The sequence below is a fragment of the Oncorhynchus keta genome, chromosome 14 (genome assembly GCF_023373465.1).
Source record: "Oncorhynchus keta strain PuntledgeMale-10-30-2019 chromosome 14, Oket_V2, whole genome shotgun sequence".
Classification (NCBI taxonomy): domain Eukaryota; kingdom Metazoa; phylum Chordata; class Actinopteri; order Salmoniformes; family Salmonidae; genus Oncorhynchus; species Oncorhynchus keta.
In genome coordinates, this window is record NC_068434.1 from 25208166 (window position 1) to 25231675 (window position 23510).

General features: G+C 43.2%; 2 protein-coding genes across 7 annotated transcripts in view; both read right to left on the bottom strand.

Annotated features, from left to right (window-relative positions):
- The window catches only part of LOC118393050 (endophilin-B2-like), a 36648-nt gene extending 23032 nt beyond the window's left edge, over nt 1-13616 (bottom strand). The window contains exons 1-3 of one of the 3 annotated variants that reach the window (XM_035785271.2): nt 13140-13616; nt 11903-12044; nt 9534-9662 (exon numbers count right to left, since the gene is read on the bottom strand). In XM_035785271.2, the coding sequence (XP_035641164.1) occupies nt 9534-9662; nt 11903-12044; nt 13140-13202 (334 nt within the window). In that variant the 5' untranslated portion in view covers nt 13203-13616. Of the gene's footprint in view, nt 1-9533; nt 9663-11659; nt 11837-11902; nt 12045-13139 lie in introns of those variants that run through there. The other 2 variants (XM_035785272.2, XM_052461390.1) reach the window with 2 other exon arrangements.
- A 50-nt stretch (nt 13617-13666) lies between these two features.
- LOC118393049 (phosphatidylinositol 4-phosphate 5-kinase-like protein 1) lies at nt 13667-20562 on the bottom strand. 4 transcript variants are annotated; one of them, XM_035785265.2, is made up of 11 exons: nt 20428-20562; nt 20253-20312; nt 19350-19538; nt 16087-16137; nt 15786-15940; nt 15540-15664; nt 15414-15448; nt 15282-15337; nt 15092-15201; nt 14754-14916; nt 13667-14541 (listed from the first exon to the last, which is right to left on the bottom strand). In XM_035785265.2, exons 3-11 carry the CDS (start codon nt 19536-19538, stop codon nt 14103-14105), a joined length of 1323 nt encoding a protein of 440 aa, XP_035641158.1. In that variant the 5' UTR covers nt 20253-20312; nt 20428-20562; the 3' UTR covers nt 13667-14102. The 4 variants fall into 4 exon arrangements, with proteins under 4 accessions (XP_035641158.1, XP_035641156.1, XP_035641157.1 ...); XM_035785263.2 differs by having other exon boundaries at nt 19335-19538; XM_035785264.2 differs by having other exon boundaries at nt 19335-19554.
- Nucleotides 20563-23510: the final 2948 nt, after the last annotated feature.

A 23510-nucleotide genomic window follows, 5' to 3' on the forward strand; every position in this document is an offset into this window, starting at 1 on the left:
CAATGCAGTAATAACCAACAAGTAATCTAACTAACAATTCCAAAACTACTGTCTTATACACAGTGTAAGGGGATAAAGAATATGTACATAAGGATATATGAATGAGTGATGGTACAGGGCAGCATAGGCAAGATACAGTAGATGGTATCGAGTACAGTATATACATATGAGATGAGTATGTAAACAAAGTGGCATAGTTAAAGTGGCTAGTGGTACATGTATTACATAAGGATGCAGTCGATGATATAGAGTACAGTATATACGTATGCATATGAGATGAATAATGTAGGGTAAGTAACATTATATAAGGTAGCATTGTTTAAAGTGGCTAGTGATATATTTACATCATTTCCCATCAATTCCCATTATTAAAGTGGCTGGAGTTGGGTCAGTGTCAATGTCAGTGTGTTGGCAGCAGCCACTCAATGTTAGTGGTGGCTGTTTAAGTCTGATGGCCTTGAGATGGAAGCTGTTTTCAGTCTCTCGGTCCCAGCTTTGATGCACCTGTACTGACCTCGCCTTCTGGATGATAGCGGGGTGAACAGGCAGTGGCTCGGGTGGTTGATGTCCTTGATGATCTTTATGGCCTTCCTGTAACAACGGGTGGTGTAGGTGTCCTGGAGGGCAGGTAGTTTGCCCCCGGTGATGCGTTGTGCAGACCTCACTACCCTCTGGAGAGCCTTACGGTTGAGGGCGGAGCAGTTGCCGTACCAGGCGGTGATACAGCCCGCCAGGATGCTCTCGATTGTGCATCTGTAGAAGTTTGTGAGTGCTTTTGGTGACAAGCCGAATTTCTTCAGCCTCCTGAGGTTGAAGAGGTGCTGCTGCGCCTTCTTCACGATGCTGTCTGTGTGAGTGGACCAATTCAGTTTGTCTGTGATGTGTATGCCGAGGAACTTAAAACTTGCTACCCTCTCCACTACTGTTCCATCGATGTGGATAGGGGGGTGTTCCCTCTGCTGTTTCCTGAAGTCCACAATCATCTCCTTAGTTTTGTTGACGTTGAGTGTGAGGTTATTTTCCTGACACCACAATCCGAGGGCCCTCACCTCCTCCCTGTAGGCAGTCTCGTCGTTGTTGGTAATCAAGCCTACCACCGTTGTGTCGCCCGCAAACTTGATGATTGAGTTGGAGCGTGCGTGGCCACACAGTCGTGGGTGAACAGGGAGTACAGGAGAGGGCTCAGAACGCACCCTTGTGGGGCCCCCCGTGTTGAGGATCAGCGGGAGATGTTGTTGCCTACCCTCACCACCTGGGGGCGGCCCGTCAGGAAGTCCAGTACCCAGTTGCACAGGGCGGGTCGAGACCCAGGGTCTCGAGCTTGATGACGAGCTTGGAGGTACTAATGGTGTTGAATGCCGAGCTGTAGTCGATGGACAGCATTCTCACATAGGTATTCCTCTTGTCCAGATGGGTTAGGGCAGTGTGCAGTGTGGTTGAGATTGCATCGTCTGTGGACCTATTTGGGCGGTAAGCAAATTGGAGTGGGTCTAGGGTGTCAGGTAGGGTGGAGGTGATATGGTCCTTGACTAGTCTCTCAAAGCACTTCATGATGACGGAAGTGAGTGCTACGGGCGGTAGTCGTTTAGCTCAGTTACCTTAGCTTTCTTGGGAACAGGAACAATGGTGGCCCTCTTGAAGCATGTGGGAACAGCAGACTGTTCCAATCGCAATCGTTAGGCAAGGGTAATTTCAGTGTAGGAAAGGATGAAACAGCATCTGTGCCACCAGTAAGTACAGATAGTAGTATAAATCCCTGGCACAGTCCCCGCAGCCGGACAACTTTCTCACGGTTTCTGGAAGGAAATGCTGTAGGAACGCTCAACCGGTGTCGCTCAATCAGCCGACAGAAACTTTCAACCGGTTCTCCCCATTAAGCAGCGGGTCGGTGTCAGAGGCCGAGTCTTCTCTGGTCTCTACTCCTCCCGTTACGGGGTCTGAGACGCCGAAGCTTCCCACCATTAGCTCTGACAAATTGAAAACTCTAGTCATTGGCGACTCCATTACCCGCAGTATTAGACTTAAAGCGAATCATCCAGCGATCATACACTGTTTACCCGGGGCAGGGCTACCGACGTTAAGGCTAATCTGAAGATGGTGCTGGCTAAAGCTAAAACTGGCGAGTGTAGAGAGTATAGAGATATTGTTATCCACGTCGGCACCAACGATGTTAGGATGAAACAGTCAGAGATCACCAAGCGCAACATAGCTTCTGCGTGCATATCAGCTAGAAAGATGTGTCGGCATCGAGTAATTGTCTCTGGCCCCCTCCCAGTTAGGGGGAGTGATGAGCTCTACAGCAGAGTCTCACAACTCAATCGCTGGTTGAAAACTGTTTTCTGCCCCTCCCAAAAGATAGAATTTGTAGATAATTGGCCCTCTTTCTGGGACTCACCCACAAACAGGACCAAGCCTGACCTGCTGAGGAGTGACGGACTCCATCCTAGCTGGAGGGGTGCTCTCATCTTATCTGCCAACATAGATAGGGCTCTAACTCCTTTAGCTCCACAATGAAATAGGGTGCAGGCCAGGCAGCAGGCTATTAGCCAGCCTGCCAGCATAGTGGAGTCTGCCACTAGCATAGTCAGTGTAGTCAGCTCAGCTATCACCATTGAGACCGTGTCTGTGCCTCGACCTAGGTTGGGCAAAACTAAACATGGCGGTGTTCGCCTTAGCAATCTCAGTAGGATAAAGACCACCTCCATTCCTGTCATTACTGAAAGAGATCATGATACCTCACATCTCAAAATAGGGCTACTTAATGTTAGATCCCTTACTTCAAAGGCAATTATAGTCAATGAACTAATCACTGATCATAATCTTGATGTGATTGGCCTGACTGAAACATGGCTTAAGCCTGATGAATTTACTGTGTTAAATGAGGCCTCACCTCCTGGCTACACTAGTGACCATATCCCCCGTGCATCCTGCAAAGGCGGAGGTGTTGCTAACATTTACGATAGCAAATTTCAATTTACAAAAAAAAAAAAAAAAAAAAAATGAAGTTTTCGTCTTTTGAGCTTCTAGTCATGAAATCTATGCAGCCTACTCAATCACTTTTTATAGCTACTGTTTACAGGCCTCCTGGGCCATATACAGCGTTTCTCATTGAGTTCCCTGAATTCCTATCGGACCTTGTAGTCATTGCAGATAATATTCTAATCTTTGGTGACTTTAATATTCACATGGAAAAGTCCACAGACCCACTCCAAAAGGCTTTTGGAGCCATCATCGACTCAGTGGGTTTTGTCCAACATGTCTCTGGACCCACTCACTGTCACAGTCATACGCTGGACCTAGTTTTGTCCCATGGAATAAATGTTGTGGATCTTAATGTTTTTCCTCATAATCCTGGACTATCGGACCACCATTTTATTACGTTTGCAATTGCAACAAATAATCTGCTCAGACCCCAACCAAGGAACATCAAAAGTCGTGCTATAAATTCACAGACAACACAAAGATTCCTTGATGCCCTTCCAGACTCCCTCTGCCTACCCAAGGACGCCAGAGGACAAAAATCCGTTAACCACCTAACTGAGGATCTCAATTTAACCTTGCACAATACCCTAGATGCAGTTGCACCCCTAAAAACGAAAAAAAATGTCTCATAAGAAACTAGCTCCCTGGTACACAGAAAATACCCGAGCTCTGAAGCAAGCTTCCAGAAAATTGGAACGGAAATGGCGCCACACCAAACTGGAAGTCTTCCGACTAGCTTGGAAGGACGGTACCGTGCAGTACCGAAGAGCCCTTACTGCTGCTCGATCATCCTATTTTTCTAACTTAATTGAGGAAAATAAGAACAATCCGAAATTCCTTTTTGATACTGTGGCAAAGCTAACTAAAAAGCAGCATTCCCCAAGAGAGGATGACTTTCACTTTAGCAGTGATAAATTCATGAACTTCTTTGAGGAAAAGATTATGATTATTAGAAAGCAAATTACGGACTCCTCTTTAAACCTGCGTATTCCTCCAAACCTCAGTTGTCCTGAGTCTGCACAACTCTGCCAGAACCTAGGATCAAGAGAGACGCTCAAGTGTTTTAGTACTATATCTCTTGACACAATGATGAAAATAATCATGGCCTCTAAACCTTCAAGCTGTATACTGGACCCTATTCCAACTAAACTACTGAAAGAGCTGCTTCCTGTGCTTGGCCCTCCTATGTTGAACATAATAAACGGCTCTCTATCCACTGGATGTGTACCAAACTCACTAAAAGTGGCAGTAATAAAGCCTCACTTGAAAAAGTCAAACCTTGACCCAGAAAATATAAAAAACTATATCGGCCTATATCGAATCTTCCATTCCTCTCAAATTTTAGAGAAGGCTGTTGCGCAGCAACTCACTGCCTTCCTGAAGATAAACAATGTATACAAAATGCTTCAGTCTGGTTTTAGACCCCATCATAGCACTGAGACGGCACTTGTGAAGGTGGTAAAATGACATTTTAATGGCATCGGACCGAGGCTCTGCATCTGTCCTCGTGCTCCTAGACCTTAGTGCTGCTTTTGATACCATCGATCACCACATTCTTTTGGAGAGATTGGAAACCCAAATTGGTCTACACGGACATGTTCTGGCCTGGTTTAGGTCTTATCTGTCGGAAAGATATCAGTTTGTCTCTGTGAATGGTTTGTCCTCTGACAAATCAACTGTAAATTTCGGTGTTCCTCAAGGTTCTGTTTTAGGACCACTATTGTTTTCACTATACATTTCACCTCTTGGGGATGTTATTCGAAAACAATGTAAACTTTCACTGCTATGCAGATGACACACAGCTGTACATTTCAATGAAACATGGTGAAGCCCCAAAATTGCCCTCGCTAGAAGCATGTGTTTCAGACATAAGGAAGTGGATGGCTGCAAACGTTCTACTATTAAACTCGGACAAAACAGAGATGCTTGTTCTAGGTCCCAAGAAACAAAGAGATCTTCTGTTGAATCTGACAATTAATCTTAATGGTTGTACAGTCGTCTCAAATAAAACTGAAGGACCTCGGCGTTACTCTGGACCCTGATCTCTCTTTTGAAGAACATATCAAGACCATTTCGAGGACAGCTTTTTTCCATCTACGTAACATTGCAAAAATCAGAAACTTTCTGTCCAAAAATGATGCAGAAAAATTAATCCATGCTTTTGCTTGATCATATTACTCCAGTGCTAGCCTCTCTACACTGGCTTACTGTCAAAGCAAGGGCTGATTTCAAGGTTTTACTGCTAACATACAAAGCATTACATGGGCTTGCTCCTACCTACCTCTCTGATTTGGTCCTGCCGTACATACCTACACGTACGCTACGGTCACAAGACGCAGGCCTCCTAATTGTCCCTAGAATTTCTAAGCAAACAGCTGGAGGCAGGGCTTTCTCCTATAGAGCTCCATTTTTATGGAACGGTCTGCCTACCCATGTCAGAGACGCAAACTCGGTCTCAACCTTTAAGTCTTTACTGAAGACTCATCTCTTCAGTGGGTCATATGATTGAGTGTAGTCTGGCCCAGGAGTGTGAAGGTGAACGGAAAGGCTCTGGAGCAACGAACCGCCCTTGCTGTCTCTGCCTGTCCGGTTCCCCTCTTTCCACTGGGATTCTCTGCCTCTAACCCTGTTACGGGGGCTGAGTCACTGGCTTGCTGGGGCTCTCTCATGCAGTCCCTGGGGGGGGGGTCACCTGGGTGGGTTGATTCACTGTTGTGGTCAGCCTGTCTGGGTTGGCGCCCGCCCCCTTGGGTTGTACCGTGGCGGAGATCTTTGTGGGCTATACTCGGCCTTGTCTCAGGATGGTAAGTTGGTGGTTGAAATATCCCTCTAATGGTGTGGGGGCTGTGCTTTGGCAAAGTGGGTGGGGTTATATCCTTCCTGTTTGGCCCTGTCCGGGGGTGTCCTCGGATGGGGCCACAGTGTCTCCTGACCCCTCCTGTCTCAGCCTCCAGTATTTATGCTGCAGTAGTTTATGTGTCGGGGGGCTAGGGTCAGTTTGTTATATCTGGAGTACTTCTCCTGTCCTATTCGGTGTCCTGTGTGAATCTAAGTGTGCGTTCTCTAATTCTCTCCTTCTCTCTTTCCTTCTCTCTCTCGGAGGACCTGAGCCCTAGGACCATGCCCCAGGACAACCTGACATGATTACTCCTTGCTGTCCCCAGTCCACCTGGCCATGCTGCTGCTCCAGTTTCAACTGTTCTGCCTTATTATTATTCGACCATGCTGGTCATTTATGAACATTTGAACATCTTGGTCATGTTCTGTTATAATCTCTACCCGGCACAGCCAGAAGAGGACTGGCCACCCCACATAGGAAGAAACCTAGAGAGGAACCGGGCTATGTTTTGGCCTTTCTAGGGAGTTTTTCCTAGCCACCGTGCTTTTACACCTGCATTGTTTGCTGTTTGGGGTTTTAGGCTGGGTTTCTGTACAGCACTTTGAGATATCAGCTGATGTACGAAGGGCTATATAAATAAATTTGATTTGATTGGTATAGGGATTGATTGAATATGTCCGTAAACACACCGGCCAGCTGGTCTGTGCATGCTCTGAGGGCGCGGCTGGGGATGCCGTCTGGGCCTGCAGCCTTGCGAGGGTTAACACGTTTAAATGTCTTACTCACCTCGGCTGCAGTGAAGGAGAGACCGCATGTTTTCGTTGCAGGCCGTGTCAGTGGCACTGTATTGTCCTCAAAGCGGGCAAAAAAGTTATTTAGTCTGTCTGGGAGCAAGACATCCTGGTCCGTGACTGGGCTGGGTTTCTTCTTGTAGTCCGTGATTGACTGTAGACCCTGCCACATGCCTCTTGTGTCTGAGCCGTTGAATTGAGATTCTACTTTGTCTCTGTACTGACGCTTAGCTTGTTTGATAGCCTTGCGGAGGGAATAGCTGCACTGTTTGTATTCGGTCATGTTACCAGACACCTTGCCCTGATTAAAAGCAGTGGTTCGCGCTTTCAGTTTCGCGCGAATGCTGCCATCAATCCACGGTTTCTGGTTAGGGAATGTTTTAATCGTTGCTATGGGAACGACATCTTCAAAGCACGTTCTTATGAACTCGCACACCGAATCAGCGTATTCGTCAATATTGTTATCTGACGCAATACGAAACATGTCCCAGTCCACGTGATGGAAGCAGTCTTGGAGTGTGGAGTCAGCTTGGTCGGACCAGCGTTGGACAGACCTCAGCATGGGAGCCTCTTGTTTAAGTTTCTGTCTGTAGGCAGGGATCAACAAAATGGAGTTGTGGTCAGCTTTTCCGAAAGGGGGGCGGGGCAGCTCCTTATATGCATCGTGGAAGTTAGAGTAACAATGATCCAAGGTTTTACCACCCCTGGTTGCGCAATCGATATGCTGATAAAATTTAGGGAGTCTTGTTTTCAGATTAGCTCTGTTAAAATCCCCAGCTACAATGAATGCAGCCTCCGGAAAAATGGTTTCCAGTTTGAAAAGAGTTAAATAAAGTTCGTTCAGAGCCATCGATGTGTCTGCTTGGGGGGGGATATATACGGCTGTGATTATAATCGAAGAGAATTCTCTTGGTATATAATGCGGTCTACATTTGATTGTGAGAAATTCTAAATCAGGTGAACAGAAGGATTTGAGTTCCTGTATGTTTCTTTCATCACACCATGTCTCGTTAGTCATGAGGCATACGCCCCCGCCACTCTTCTTACCAGAAAGATGTTTGTTTCTGTCTGTGCGATTCATGGAGAAACCCGTTGGCTGCACCGCCTCGGATAGCGTCTCTCCAGTGAGCCATGTTTCCGTGAAGCAAAGAACGTTACAGTCTCTGATGTCCCTCTGGAATGCTACCCTTGCTCGGATTTCATCAACCTTGTTGTCAAGAGACTGGACATTGGCAAGAAGAATGCTAGGGAGTGGTGCACGGTGTGCCCGTCTCCGGAGTCTGATCAGAAGACCGCCTCGTTTCCCTCTTTTTCCGGAGTCGTTTTTGGGGTCGCTGCATGGAATCAATTCCGTTGACCTGTTTGTAAGGCAGAACACAGGATCCGCGTCGCGGAAAACATATTCTTGGTCGTACTGATGGTGAGTTGACGCTGATCTTATATTCAGTAGTTCTTCTCGACTGTATGTAATGAAACCTAAGATGACCTGGGGTACTAATGTAAGAAATAACACGTAAAAAAACAAAAAACTGCATAGTTTCCTAGGAACGCGAAGCGAGGCGGCCATCTCTGTCGGCGCCGGAGATGAGGTAGTCATTCAAAATTCATGTTAAACACTATTATTGCACACTGAGTTTGTCCATGCAACTTATTGTGACTTGTTAAGCATATCCAGCTCAGTCTTCTCTACTTGTCCAAAATTGTCCCCAATGAACTTTGGCAAAAGAAACAATAGCATCACCCTTCAGTTCTCTGTTAACAAGGCCTATTGCAGTTACACAACATCAATAGTGACCTTCCACTGTTTCTGTGTATCATTGTACTTTCACATGGTGCCCATGGAACTGCCCTATGCCATGTCACTAGAAGCTGCATCATCATCACTGGTTTGGGGGAATTAAACCATGCAACTAAATACCAAGCCTTTATATGCCATGAAACAATACACCTGCTAGTTGTCTAATATTTCACCAGTCTTTTCCCATTCCATGTATCCTCTGCCAATGGGTTCAGATATAAATTATATTCAGTTGAGTTTTTCTTTGTAAGGGCTGAGCAGACATTCATTGCTCAATTCATTGCTTAAATGCAACATAGACATTAGGAAATGAATCTGACTGTCATTCCCTGGGGACATTTTCATCAAGACCTGTTACACATTGTCACAACAATGAAAGATATCTCTTGCATTGGTATTTTTGGGGGTGGGGGCATGAAAGGTCATGTCTGATCGCATAGATACACTGACTGTACCTGAAACCGAAAGGCAAAAACTTCTGCGAAGCTAGCAGTGCCAGTGGCTATAGCTAACAGCACAGAAACCTTCCTCTAATATCTAACATTAGTCTGGCTATAGCACAAGCCAGAAAAGCTACCTAGCAGTACGACAGCTACTGCAGAGAAGGGAGGATAATTCATGTCAGCTGAACCAATGTTTTGTGTAGGATATATAAGGTATGCAACTTATTAAGCACATTTTCACTCCTGAACTTATTTAGGCTTGCCATAACAAAGGGGTTGAATACTTATTGAGTCTTGTAAAACTTTTACAAACATCATTCCAATTTCACATTATGGGATAGTGTGTATACCAGTGACAAAACATCTAAATTGAATCCATTTTAAGTTCAGGTTGTAACAACAAAATGTGGAAAAAGTCCAGGTCTGTGAATGCTTTCTGAAGGCACTGTACCATAAATGAGCCATTCTTAGGGATTGCATGAGGGAGAGAGCACAGAGTGGAGATGTATTGAGTAAGATCATCAGGTGAAATTATTGGATTTGACTGGGGCCCAAGACACGGCCTCAGTTTCCTCTCTCAAATTGTATTATCACTTGCCAATCCTATACAACAACAAAAAACAGTTCTATACCACCTGGAAAGACCGTGTTGCCCTACAAAAAGCTTGAGTCACACTCACCATATGGAGTTCCAGGACCAAAATCTTTTGCCGCATCTTGCATGTAATGACCCAGCAGTTCTTCATTATTTGGTCTGGAGGGAACCGTTCTGTCAAGCTTCTCATACAGGAACTCCTCAATCCTGGAACCTGCAGATAGAAAGAACGGGCCTGCTTCAAGAGAGTACTGGCCAAAAATAGTCATCAAATGAAACTTGAAAATGGAAATTGGTGGGAGAGGAGAATGCCAAAGCAAAGTAAGCCAATTCCCAGTATGAGAATGTACAGTATTGTAATTCAAAATTGTGGGAATAAGGTGTTGAATGAAGTCATCATGGAAATAAATGTTATTTCACTCAGATAATGAAAAGAACTAGCATTAGTAGTAGGGCTGACTACATTTAGTCGACTGGTCGATTGTTTGGTCGACCAAGATGTTTTTTAGTCGAGCAGTGGCAAAAATATACTAAATAATTGTCACATGAGACACGTCTGATTCACGCCTGGCTGAGAGGACTATAATCCATTGCGGAGGCCATGGGAATGGCACACCAGTATCACCAATAGTACATTTACCATTAGTTCCTGTAATTTCTAATCTACAATGTTTGCTTGGTTATGGTCATTTCTGCTAGCATTCAATATATTATTATTACAGTCTTACCGTTGTCATTGTAGGAGTGGACACGTTGTTTGCAGAGTGCACAACCTAGGCTACACTTGTAAGAACACGTTTTGGTTTACTTTTTTACTTTTTACTTACAATTACGAGTAGTCATTTTATTCATTGTCTTTTGTTTGGAGTGTTTCTGTCAATCTTGAGTTGGGAAACGCACCCGATTATGCATATAGAAGTAGGACTAATCTACATGGCCTGTGTGCAAATGTAGGACTGCATAGAAGTGTGCCCATTTGGGGATCTGACACCATTTCTGATTGTCTTAACTCACCATCCCGGTAGAGCTTCTCAAAGTCATTTTTTCTTCACCTCAAAACAGCAAGTAAACAAAGTCTGTTTTTACATCCACTGAAAATGACAACAGTTCCTATACGTACCCTATTTGAAAAATATTTTCAGCTCTCTCCATTTCGATTACCACTCAGCATGAAAGGGGGGAAAAATGTCATGCTCTGATCTGGTGGAAACATAAAATAGGCCTACCTGATTACTTCTTATCCCTTGCGCAAAATAGCCTACAACTGTGTCTGTTTGGGGCAGGAACCTCTAAGAGGACACAGAATATTTTATATAATGTTGCAAGTTTGCTAGCACTAGCTTTGGGCTGGACCAAGTTAATAAATAGTTGATACAATGTTTCAAGTTCCTTGCAGATAGCCAATATGATTTATAGGATATTTATTTTCATTAGAATATTCTCTACCTGCAAGCTGCAATGTTTTTATTTGTTGGCTTTATGTTGGCTATTTTTACATATTGGCAATAGAAGTTACTTTTTGATTCGTATCATTTTCATTTAGAATTTTGATTAACCACAACATTGATTTTGAGTTATGAAGACTATTATAAATTAAATTAACGTGTTCCACAAAAATTTGCATATTAAAATCATAACTTCCACGCAGATCAGTAGAAATGGTAGGATAACTTGGCACCCCAAAAAGAAAAAAGGTTGCCGACCGCTAGTGTAGCCTATTACCGGCAACATTAAGAGCTTAATGGCATAATCTGCTAAAGCCAGCAGCAGCGGGATGAGGCTTAAAGCATTAGACAAGCTCATTAGCCTAAACATAGTTGATTTTATTCAAACACAGGGTGTGTCTATATTTGGAAAAAAAATACTAATTTTTAAATGTTAACCAATCGATTGGTTGAAAGAACAGATGACTCTCAGTCTACCAAGATTACATATTTTTTCTGGGACAGCCTACTTAGTAGAAAGACTAACATGGGAATTGATTTCTGCATGTTACCCACAGGCCCGCAGTGCTGAGTCATTGTCTGGTGTGGCTAACGGACACAGCTGTTGAGCTGCTCACTGATAAGTACTACTTGCGATAGAGGATAGGCTAAACAACAGGTTTTCACAAAAGACTCATGCTTGAAAACACCCAATACAGCACCGTAACACTTGTCTGTGGAACTATAGACCACACGGATGAAAATATTGTACGACAGAGATACTCACCAGTGTTGTCAACTGTAGCATGGAGAATCAGAAAGGCACAGGTTAGCACTCCATCACCATGTAACCTAACCACCATGTTTCACATTTTTTTTAAACTGATCTGAAGTTTTTGAAGCGGTTTTCAATTGATGTGTTTTTGGTTAACTATCCTGTGTGTGCATGGGTGTTTGCATTAAGCAGGGATGGGTGGTGAGAGTTGGAGGCCTCTGTCCTGATCAGTTCAGTTTGTATGCTGGGCCTTACTGGGGTTGGGCTGCAGCAGAACCTCTGTCTGCCTGAAGATTTTCTCTGTCCAGTTTTTAGTGGAATCAGCACGGCTGAGCAGATTCTCAAAGTGGGCATCCAGCTCAGTCTTCTCTACCTGTCCAAACTTTTCCCCTGTGAACTTTGGCAAAAGAAACAACAGCATCAACCTTCAGTTCTCAGTAAACAAGGCTATTGCAGCGACTCAACATCAACTTTCACGTGGTGCCCATGGAACTGCCCTATGCCATGCCACTAGAAGCAGCATCATTATCACTGGTTTTGGGGATGCACTTCATGTCATGGTCTCCTCATAGGCTACTGGAAAGCATACAACTAAATGCCAAGTCCTCATAGGCCATGAAACTATACACCTACTAGTTTCCCCATCTAATATTTCACCAGTCTTTTCCCATTCCCAGTATCCTCTGCCAATGGGTTCAGATACAAAGATAGAAAGTGCATTCAGTTTAGTTTATTGGCTGAGCAGACATCCATTGCTTTATGTGCAACATAGTCATTAGGAAATCAGTCTGACTGTCATTCCCTGGGGAGATTTTCATCATGACCTGTTACACAGTTACAATAATGAAAGATATCTCTTGCGTTGGCATTTTGGAGGGGTGAGGGCGCGAAAGTTCGTCTGACCCCATAGATACTGACTGTACCCGACACCGAAAAGCAGAGTTTTTCGAAAACATAACTATAGTAGATAGCTTGATGCTAGGTAGCTATGTTTTCGCTAGCAGTGCCAGTGGCTATAGCAGACGGCATAGAAACCTTCCTCTAATATCTAGCTAATGTACTGGCAAATATGCTAAATCATATGTAATGATGCCTCCAGTTTTTACATCTGACCCCATATACATAGATACACTGACTGTACCCGAAACAGAAAAGTAAAGTTTTTTTTCAAAAACATAGCTAAGTTAGATAGCGAACGTTTGTTAGCCAAAACATAGTTAGCTGTCGATAGCATAAAGCTAGCAGTGCCAGTGGCTATAGCAGACGGCACAGAAACCTTCGAATATCTAGCTAAAGGACTGGCAAATATGCATAAATCAGATATGTAATGATGCTTCCAGTTTTTACTGAAGCCAGACGCTAGCTAACGTCAGCTAGCTAGTTATCGAACATTAGCTAGCGAGCAACAGTATACAGTAACGTTATTTAGTACATGTATTGGAGACACGAAATACATTTAATGCAAAAAAATAGTTAATGTTAGATGAGTTACCTGTATAGCTCGAGTGAAAAAAATTCCTGCATCCGAAGCTAATTTCTTCACGTTGAAATCCATGTCAGTAGTATCTGACTAAACCAACGACTAAGGTTAGCTATATATATTAGCTCGTTAGCTATATATGATGAACAAACACACACAGTCTCCACGGCATCAAGCTAGCTACTGCATGTCCAATCAGGGACATAAACGTTACGTTGCCCAGTCAGTGACAGCGCTAGCTCGGTTCTGTCACTGTCAAGCAATGTGTCCCTCCCTGGTATTTACACATCATCCTGGAATCATTACTTATAACCTTTATCGTTTACCCATACTACAATTTATGCAGCGTATGGTTTATTATGCAGTGACAGGTTTTTATTATTGATTCTGTATTCACGACTAATTGCAAGAAAATGTCATACATATTCGTGCATGATTGTTTTCTGAGAAACTTGGCACATAATTGTTTGGGTAAAATATATATATTCAGTGAAATTCCTGTTGGTAATTGATTTATATAAACACACAGAATACCATAATAATATGAACAAATTTAATAACAAGTATAAACTGGATGGTTTGAGCCCTGAATACTGATTGGCTGACATACAATGGGTATGACAACACTTTTCTTTTTACTGCTCTAATTACGTTGGTAACCAGTTTCAAATAGCAATAAGGCACCCTGGGGGCTTGTGGTATATGGCCAATATAAGAGCTGTATCCAGGCACTCCGCGTTGAGTCGTGACTAAAAACAGCCCATAGCCACGGTATATTGGTCATATACACCACAACCCCTCATGCCTTATTGCGTAATTAAAGTGCGTGTTGTATCTGTATTTTGAAATAGGCTACCACCACTACAACATAAGCTGTGGTGCCACCTATTGTTCATACTGTTACCTACAAAAACAGGGGAGAAAATGCCCAGATTATCTAGATAGATGCATTTCTAGAGACACAGTGTCCCCGTTTTACTTGGTGTGGTCCTTTACCCACCGGCAGAACCTCTGGGAGTAGGTAGCTGGGCTGACAGTGGAGAAGGCTCTGCCAGGGAAGCGCACACTCTTCCACAGGTTCTCCAGCCTTTTCTTCAAACCGTACACAGTAAAAATGTCTACAATACCCACAAAGTAGCGCAGCTCTGGCCCATCTATGACATGCACGGAGTTCTTGAAATTAGGCAGCAGCCTACGGTGATGAGCATGGAACTCATGGAGTTCTGCATCTGTACTGTTTACAGAGGGCAGTTTTATCTCCTGGCAGTGGATTGAATGGCCAGAGTGCTCCCCTGTGTCCTGGACATGGTCTGGCCCACTGTCTATTGTATCTGATGCCAGTCGAAAAGAGTCTCCCCCCAACAATGGACTAGTGGGATGATCTTCCTCTGTGGGACAGTCTTGGGCCATGGACCTGCAGAGGAAAGAACATGTAAGAACTCATTAAGAAGAGAGATAACAATCAGCTTACATTAGGATAAAAGTAAAAGTCCTCATTAACAAATGGTCTTCTCACTGTGTTACCTTACATTAGCTGAGCAACAACTGCATGTCTGGAGTGTCCAATAAAGACTACTCCGTAACAGTTTTTGCCATACAGTAGATTGTGCGCCACTGAACACCTACTTTTCAGTGCGCACAATAAGGTTACTAAAGGAGTGCTTCCCGTCCAGCTCATCTTTGTGCAAGGGTTGATGGGCCAGCAGAATGCTGTAGTCAAGCACATTGAGGCTACGGAGGAAAGCTGTGTCTATTTCAACCTGTTCCACAAGCCAGGAGCTCTTCTGATCTGTCAACATATGATAAATGTTTACTTCTTAGGGGAATGCATGGGTTTTTACCTTTGTGAATGACACTTAATTTCCCTTTCTGTTTAAGTCATAAGACACAAGGAAACAACAATAAAATGTGACTTTCTCCATTCCGTCAGGTGCTGGCAGATATAGGGCATACCAGGCTCTTACCCAGAATGATGTGCTTTCCTTCAAAGTTGTTATCCTTCAGAATCTTAACTGGGCTTCCAGTAGATGCAGGGTCAGTCCACCTACCCACCTCACAGCCCTTAATGTCATATCTAAGAGACAAAGACAAAATTGTCAACACACAATCCAGAAAGAGATTTAACTACATGACTACATCACAAAATATTTTCACCTTGTATCAATCCTCTCGTCCGGGTAAAACACACTCTGCATCACAATGAAATACTTCTGAGAAAGATTAAGAGAAGAGTTAAATAGTTGTTTTTTTACAGCTGTGTTTGAATGTGTACTTCATTATTATCACCTTTGTTTCATTTGGTACTTGGATACTATGGAGACCTGGAATAAGAAAAGAGCATGCACAGCTGACAAAATTATATGCAACAGGTGACATTGTACCCAATATTTCTTGTGATATTTTCTATCTCACCCAGGAACCTGACCAACAACGAGTGGGGGTATTTCTCCAAGTGATCCATATATGCCATCAGGTTGGAAAGAAGAAACTTCACCTCCTGCTTATTCTGTGTCTTTAGGAAGAACCTCTTGTCATTCCTTAAGGAGGTTTAAAAAAATTAACTTAAAAAAGGCCTTTTCTGCATGTGCAACTAAAGAGTTGAGATAGAGATCATCAAATAAACACATTTAATCTATGTTGTCCTTCAGTAGGCCTCACGTGAGGAAGAAGTCAGCCTTGCTCTTGGAGTTGCTCATGAACTGTAGATAGCAGCTGTCTGAAGAGAGGGATCTCTTGTACTCCTCCTCATTTATGTCCAGGGAGTACCGCAAGCTGGAAAACACCAGTCCTGCAAATGTCTGCATCTCATAGTCCTACAGGGACAGGCAACAGAGGACCAGGGATCAAAAAAATATGTCCCACAAAACATATACTAAAATGGACAGTAAAATTGTCAGGATTGGTTTTCCATGCGAATAGTGATTCAGTGTTATTCATGTATATATAGTTTAAATAGCACCTTGTGGACTTGAGTCTGCTCCGATTTGTAATGTTCAGCAGAAAGTTCATCCTGAGTGAAACAGTAAATCAACCCACAATGAAAGGTTTGTCATATGCAACAAAATAAAATCTATGGGTATTTAGCAGATGCTCTTATCTAGAGGGACTTACAGTTAAAGTGTTTAGACACCTTCACTTTTTCCAGTCAGGTAACAGCCTTATTCTAACATGGATTAAATTGTCCCCACACCTGCTCAATCTACACACAATGCTCCATAATGACAAAGCAAAAATGGGTTAAGAAATGATTGCAAATGCATGTATTTTTGATTTAAAAAACAACAATATCACATTTACATAAGTATTCAGACACTTTACTCAATACCTTTGTTGAAGCACCTTGGGCAGCAATTACAGTCTCAAGTCTTCTGGGGAGTGATGCTACAAACTTGTCACACCCGTCTTTGGGGAGTTTCTCCCCCACTTGGGTTGTGCCGTGGCAGAGATCTTTGTGGGCTATACTCGGCCTTGTCTCAGGATGGTAAATTGGTGGTTGAAGACATCCCTCCAGTGGTGTGGGAGCTGTGCTTTGGCAAAGTGGGTGGGGTTATATCCTGCCTGTTTGGCCCTGTCCGGGGGTATCGTCAGATGGGGCCACAGTGTCTCCTGACACCTCCTGTCTCAGCCTCCAGTATTTATGCTGCAGTGGTTTATGTGGCGGGGGGCTAGGGTCATTCTGTTATATCTGGAGTACTTCTCCTGTCTTATCCGGTGTCCTGTGTGAATTTTAGTATGCGCTCTCTAATTCTCTCTCTGAGGACCAGAGCCCTAGGACTATGCCTCAGGATTACTTGGCATGATGACTCCTTGCTGTCCTCAGTCCACCTGGCCGTGCTGCTGCTCCAGTTCCAACTGTTCTGCCTGTGGCTATGGAACCCTGACCTGTTCACCGGACGTGCTACCCGTTTTCAACGCTCTAGAGACAGCAGGAGCGGTAGAGACACTCTTAATGATCGGCTATGAAAAGTCAACTGACATTTACTCCTGAGGTGCTGACTTGCTGCACACTCGACAACTACTGTGATAATTATTATTTGACCATGCTGGTAATTTATGAACATCTTGGCCATGTTCTGTTATAATCTCCACCTGGCACAGCCAGAAGAGGACTGGCCACCCCTCATAGTCTGGTTCCTCTCTAGGTTTCTACCTAAGTTTTGGCCCTTCTAGGGAGTTTTTCCTAGCCACCGTGCTTCTACACCTGCATTGCTTGCTGTTCGGGGTTTTAGGCTGAGTTTCTGTACAGCACTTTGAGATATCAGCTGATGTAAGAAGGGCTATATAAATACATTTGATTTATCCCATTCGTCAGGTTGGATGGGGAGCGTCGCTGCACAGGCATTTCCAGTTCTTGCCAGAGATGTTCGATCGGGTTCAAGGCCAGGCTCTGGGTGGGCAACTGAAGGACATTCAGAGAAGCCACTCCGGCATTGTCTTGGCTGTGTGCTTAGGGTCGTTGTCTTGTTGGAATGTGAACCTTCACCCCAGTCTGAGGTCCTGTGTGCTCTGGAGCAGGTTTTCATCAATGATCTCTCTGTACTTTGCTCCGTTCATCTTTCCCTCGGTCCTGACTAGTCTCCCAATCCCTGCCACTGAAAAACATCCCCACACCATGATGCTGCCACCACCATGCTTCACCATAGGGATGGTATTGGCCAGGTGATCAGCAGTGCCTGGTTTCCTCCATACATGATGCTTGGCATTCAGGTCAAAGAGTTCAATCTTGGATTCATCATACCAGAGAATCTGGTTGCTCATGGTCAGAGAGTCCTTTAGGTGCCTTTTGGAAAACTCAGAGCAGCATTACATGCATCTTTTACTGAGGAGTGTCTTCCTTCTGACCACTGGCGTGATGAAGAGATGGTTGTCCTTCTGGAAGGTTCTCCCATCTCCACAGAGTAACTCTGGAGCACTATCAGAGTGAACATCAGGTTCTTGGTCACATCCCTGACCAAGACCCTTCTCCCCCGATTGATCAGTTTGGCCGGGCGGCCAGCTCTAGGAAGAGTCTTGGAGGTTCCAAACTTCTTCCATTTAAGAATGATGGAGGCCACCGTGTTCTTGGGTACCTTCAATGCTGCAGAAATATTTTGGTACCCTTCCCCAGATCTGTGCCTTGACACAATTCTGTCTCGGAGCTCTCGAACAACTCCTTTTGACCTCATGGCTTGGTTTTTGCTCTGGCATGTACTGTCAACTGTGGGACCTTATATAGACAGGTTTGTGACTTTCCAAATCAATTGGAATTTACCACAGGTGGACTCCAATCAAGTGATGATCGATGGAAACAGGGAGGCACCGGAGCTCAATATCGAGTCTCATAGCGAAGGTTCTCAATACGTATGTAAATAAGCTATTTGTTTTTTAAATGTATAAACATTTCTAAAAACTTGTTTTAGCTTTGTCATTATGGGGTATTGTATGTAAAATAACTTCATACATTTTAGAATAAGGCTGTAATGTAACAAAATGTGGAAAAAGTCAAGGGACCTGAATACTTTCCGAATGCACTGTCGATGGGACAACCACATATCTCAGTCATAGTAAGTAACTGCTACCTCAAAGTAGCTACCAAAGACAGTGCTAGTAGTGGGGAAAGGACAAATACGAGTGTTAGTTCAAAAAAGGCAATCTTATTAAATTGGGGGGGCTGTGGGATTAAAGAAACTCTTTGAAAAGGTACTTGCATCGTACTTCGAAATCTGCTGAACAAAAATATAAAAGACGCAAAATGTAAAGTGTTGGTCCCGTATTTTATGAGCTGAAATAAAAGGACACCAAAAAATGTTCCACACATACAAAAAGCTTCTCAAATTGTGCACATCCCTATTAGTGAGCATTTCTCCTTTGCTAAAATATGCCACACCTGTCAGGTGGATGGATTATCAAGAAGCTGATTAAACAGTATGGTCATTATCTGTCTGTAATAAAGCCCTTTTGTGGGGAAAAACTCATTCTGATTGGCTGGGCCTGGCCCTCCCATGTGAAATCCATAGATTAGGGCCTAATGAATTTATTTCAATTGACTGAACTGTAACTCAGTAAAAATATTTGAAGTTGTTGCATTTACATTTTTTGTTCAGTACATCTGTACAATGCAAGTGCTGTATGTACAGTACTTTTCTCAGAGTTGTGTCAATGTAGTAAGTTCCTATGGTATAAAAATGTATTATGTGCGACAGTTGAAATAGACAATAATATACACACTATAGTTTTACTGACAGGTCCTGGTGTGTCGATGCTGGTCTGTAGGGCAGCATGCAGCCCCTCTTTCATAAGACAGGTGAAGCTGTAGAACTCATGTTCCTGGTTGATTTCAAACAGGCCTAACATTCTCCAGCGCCTCCTCAGACCCCACCACCGCCTCCGCCTTGTTGTCCCAGAGTAACGCTGAACGTTCCTCTTCTCCATCTGACACACACACACACTGAGTGCACAAAACTTGAAGAACACCTTCTTAATATTGAGTTGCACCCCCTTTTTCCTTCAAAACAGCCTCAACTCGTCAAGGCATGGACTCTACAATGTGTCGAAAGCGTTCCACAGGGAAGCTGGCCCATGTTGACGCCAATGCTTCCCACAGTTGTGTCAAGTTGGCTGGATGTCCTTTGGGTGGTGGACCATTCTTGATACACAGGAAACTGATGAGCGTGAAAAACTGCAGCATTGTAGTTCTTGACACACTCAAACCGATGTGCCTGGCACTTAATAGCATATCCCGTTCAGCTGCACTTCATTATTTTGTCTTGCCCATTCACCCTCAATGGCACACATACACAATCCATGTCTCAAGGCTTAAACCTCCTTTAACCGGTCTCTTCCCTTTTATCTACATTAATTGAAGTGGATTTAACCGATGACATCAACAAGGGATCATAGCTTACACCTGGTCAGTCTGTTATGGAAAGAGCAGGTGTTCCTAATGTTTTGTTCACTGTCTACTGAGTAGCTCAATTTCAAGTTAGACAGGTGTTTTTAATTAGAAGAGATTGTGATTATCCCGTGGCTCAGAAATTCATATTTTTGGGGAGAACATGGAGAAATGTATATTCATTACAACTGTAAGCAATGTCTGAGTGTAACTGGCATGAAAGCTGACAACCACTATGTCACAAAAGTTCTTACCTTAACCTGGTTTCCTGACGTTGTCCTGTATCTTTGGATGCCGGGCTGCACCAACAATATCTGAATTCAGTGAAAATTAAGAGTCATTATTTTCATATGCGATTGAATAGCATTTGGTTTAGCCATGTTTACAAAAAGAAGCACATTTCATGACAATGGTCTATATTCTCTTAACTCTTTCTCCAGCCGAGAGTAGTACCACAGTAAACGGGTTGGACAAGATTTTCAGGGTGTATCACACCTGCAGAGGCCTAAAAGGTGTGTTCAATGCAGTGAGGGTGTTTACTTCCTATTGTAGTGATGTAGGCCGTGTTCAAAACAACTGGGAACTTGGAAATCTGCAACTTCCGACTTGAGTGCGTTCAAGACAATTGGGAACTCGGAAAAAAACTAGCTACAACTGGTGAAATGCTTGTCTGAAGTCTGAAACTCTGGCATCTTTCTAGAGCTAGACCTGAAGATCACTGATGTCAGGATTTTACCTTGTTTTTTTTTTCAGAGTTCCCAGTTGTCTTGAAAGCACCATTATAGTTCCCCACATTGGACGTGTCATAATACCCATAAAACCTAGTGTTCAAACCCGGAAATGGTTCCAATCATCTTTCTACCATTCATTTTTCACATTGTGACTTTTCCAAACACTTCAAATTAAGTATGTATTTGGTCAAATCAAATGTTCTTTGTCACATGCACCGAGTACAACAGGTGTAGATCTTACCGTGAAATGCTTACTTACAAGCCCTAAACTAACAATGCAGTTCAAGGAATAAAGTTAAGAAAATATTTACCAAATAAACTAAAGTAAAAAAGAAAAGAAAAAGTTACACAATAAAATAACAATAACAAGGCTATATACAGGTGGTTCCTGTACCGAGTCCATGTGCTGGGGAGTGGGGTGTTAATGTAAATAGTCCTGGTGGCCATTTTATAAATTGTTCAGCAGTCTTATGGCTTGGGGGTAGAAGCTGTTAAGGAACCTTTTGGACCTGGACTTGGCACTCCGGAACCGCTTGCCGTGCGGTAGCAGAGAGAACAGTCTGGGTGACTGAAGTCTTTGACAATTTTTTGGGCTTTCCTCTGACACTGCCTAGTATATAGGTCCTGGATGGCTGGAAGCTTGGCCCCAGTGATGTACAGGTCTGTACGCACTACCCTCTGTAGCACCTTACGGTTGGATATCGAGCAATTGGCATACCAGGCCGTGATGCAACCGGTCAGGATGCTCTTGATGGTGCAGCTGTAGAACTTTTTGAGGATCTGGAGACCCATGTCAAATCTTTTCAGTCTTCTGAGAAGGAAAAGGTGTTGTCATGCCCTCTTCGCGACTTAGTATGTTTGGACCATGATAGTTTGTTGGTGATGTGGACACAAAGGAACCTGAAACTCTCGACCCGCTCCACTACAGCCCCGTCAATGTTAATTGGGGCCTGTTCGGCCTTCCTTTTCTTGTAGTCCACAATTAGCTCCTTTGTCTTGCTCACATTGAGAAACCTCCTCCCTATAGGCTGTCCCATCACTGTCGGTGATCAGACCTACTGTTGTGTCGTCAGCAAACGTAATAATGGTGTTGGAGTCGTACTTGGCCACGCAGCCGTGGTTGAACTGGGAGTACAGGAGGGGACTAAGTACACACCCCTGAGGGGCCCCAGTGTTAAGGATCATTGTGGCAGATGTGTTGTTGCCTACCCTTACCACCTGAGGGCGGCCCGTCAGGAAGTCCAGGATCCAGTTGTAGAGGGAGGTGTTTAGTTCCAGGGTCCTTAGCTTAGTGATGAACTTTGTGTGTACTGTGGTGTTGAACGCTGAGCTGTAGGGTTAGCTTGGCATGACGTTTTTAATAACGTGTAATTTTCTCTCGGACAAGGTGAGTTTTATTAATATATTTGCCACAGTATACAAAAAAATAGTTTGACCGCTAATTAGCAACAGAGAAGACCTCTGCAAGACTACAAATTCCTTCAAGAAGCTCCTACACGTCATCTCTAGCCAACACTGTCAGCTACCATTCACCAGCAGATCAGAGACCTTCTGTGCGCAATCCATGATGAATCCATGTGCTGTATTGAAATTATTTGAATAAAGTGTTGAACTTCTTATGTCCCCTTTCTATGTCTTAGCTAGCCACTTTACTTTAGCTAGCTAGTTAGCAGAGCAGTAGATCAAAAAAACATTTAGTTTTACTTAGCCTAGATAATTGTTTGTACAGTATGTCAACTATGGTATTTTTAAAAAGCATTAAAAGGCGAAAATACCATAAGTCTGGCCATGTGGAGAAGTGCAGCTGTAGTGAGGGGGTGAGAAGTACTTAAGTAAGAATACTTTAAAGTACTACTTACGTTTTTTTCGGGGGTATCTGTACTTTACTTTACTATTTAGAATTTTGACAACTTTTACTTTTACTTCACTACATTCCTGAAGAAAATGTTGTACGTTTTACTCCATACATTTTCCCTGACACCCAAAAGTATTCGTTACACTTTGAATGCTTCGCAAGACAGGAAAATGGTCAGATTCAAGCACTTATCAAGAGAACACTTGGTCATCCCTACTGCCTCTGGCCAGGTGGACTCACTTAACACAAATGCATTTTTTGTAAACCATTTTGGAGTGTTGGAGTGTGCCCCTACTTAATATAATTCATTTGAAATGATTTATAGTTTTACTTTTGAGCAATTTGAGCAATTACATTTACTTTTGATACTTAAGTATATTTAAAACCAAATACTTTTAGACTTTTACTCAAGTAGTATTTTACTGGTTGACTTACACTTTTACTTGATTAACTTTCTATTAAGGTATCTATACTTTTACTCAAGTACTACAATTGGGTACTTTTCCACCACTGGGTAAGGGCCAGCATGGGATAAAGTTTATCCTGTGTCGGTGAGTGTAGCTATTAAGTTTGAGCATCTTAGCAATACTATGTGTTCTACACAGCTGTCAACATTCTACATGGAAAGAGACACTTAATCAATTATATAATCATTAACCAGATGACCCAGTATACCAGACTTAGATGAGTGATAACTCAGTTCTAGAATGTTGTAATTGATGAGAATGAATCAAACAATCTATTGACATTCAGAATTATTGACTTTGTTTTGACAACCAGCCTATATTGTAGTTGCATGACCAGAGCACAGTATTTATTTATCCTGAATGGTACAACTAGCCTACCTTGTTAAATAAAGGTGAAAAAGGTGAATAAAAACATGCATTCACACCGTCTTGATTAATAGGATCATTCCCACTGTATGA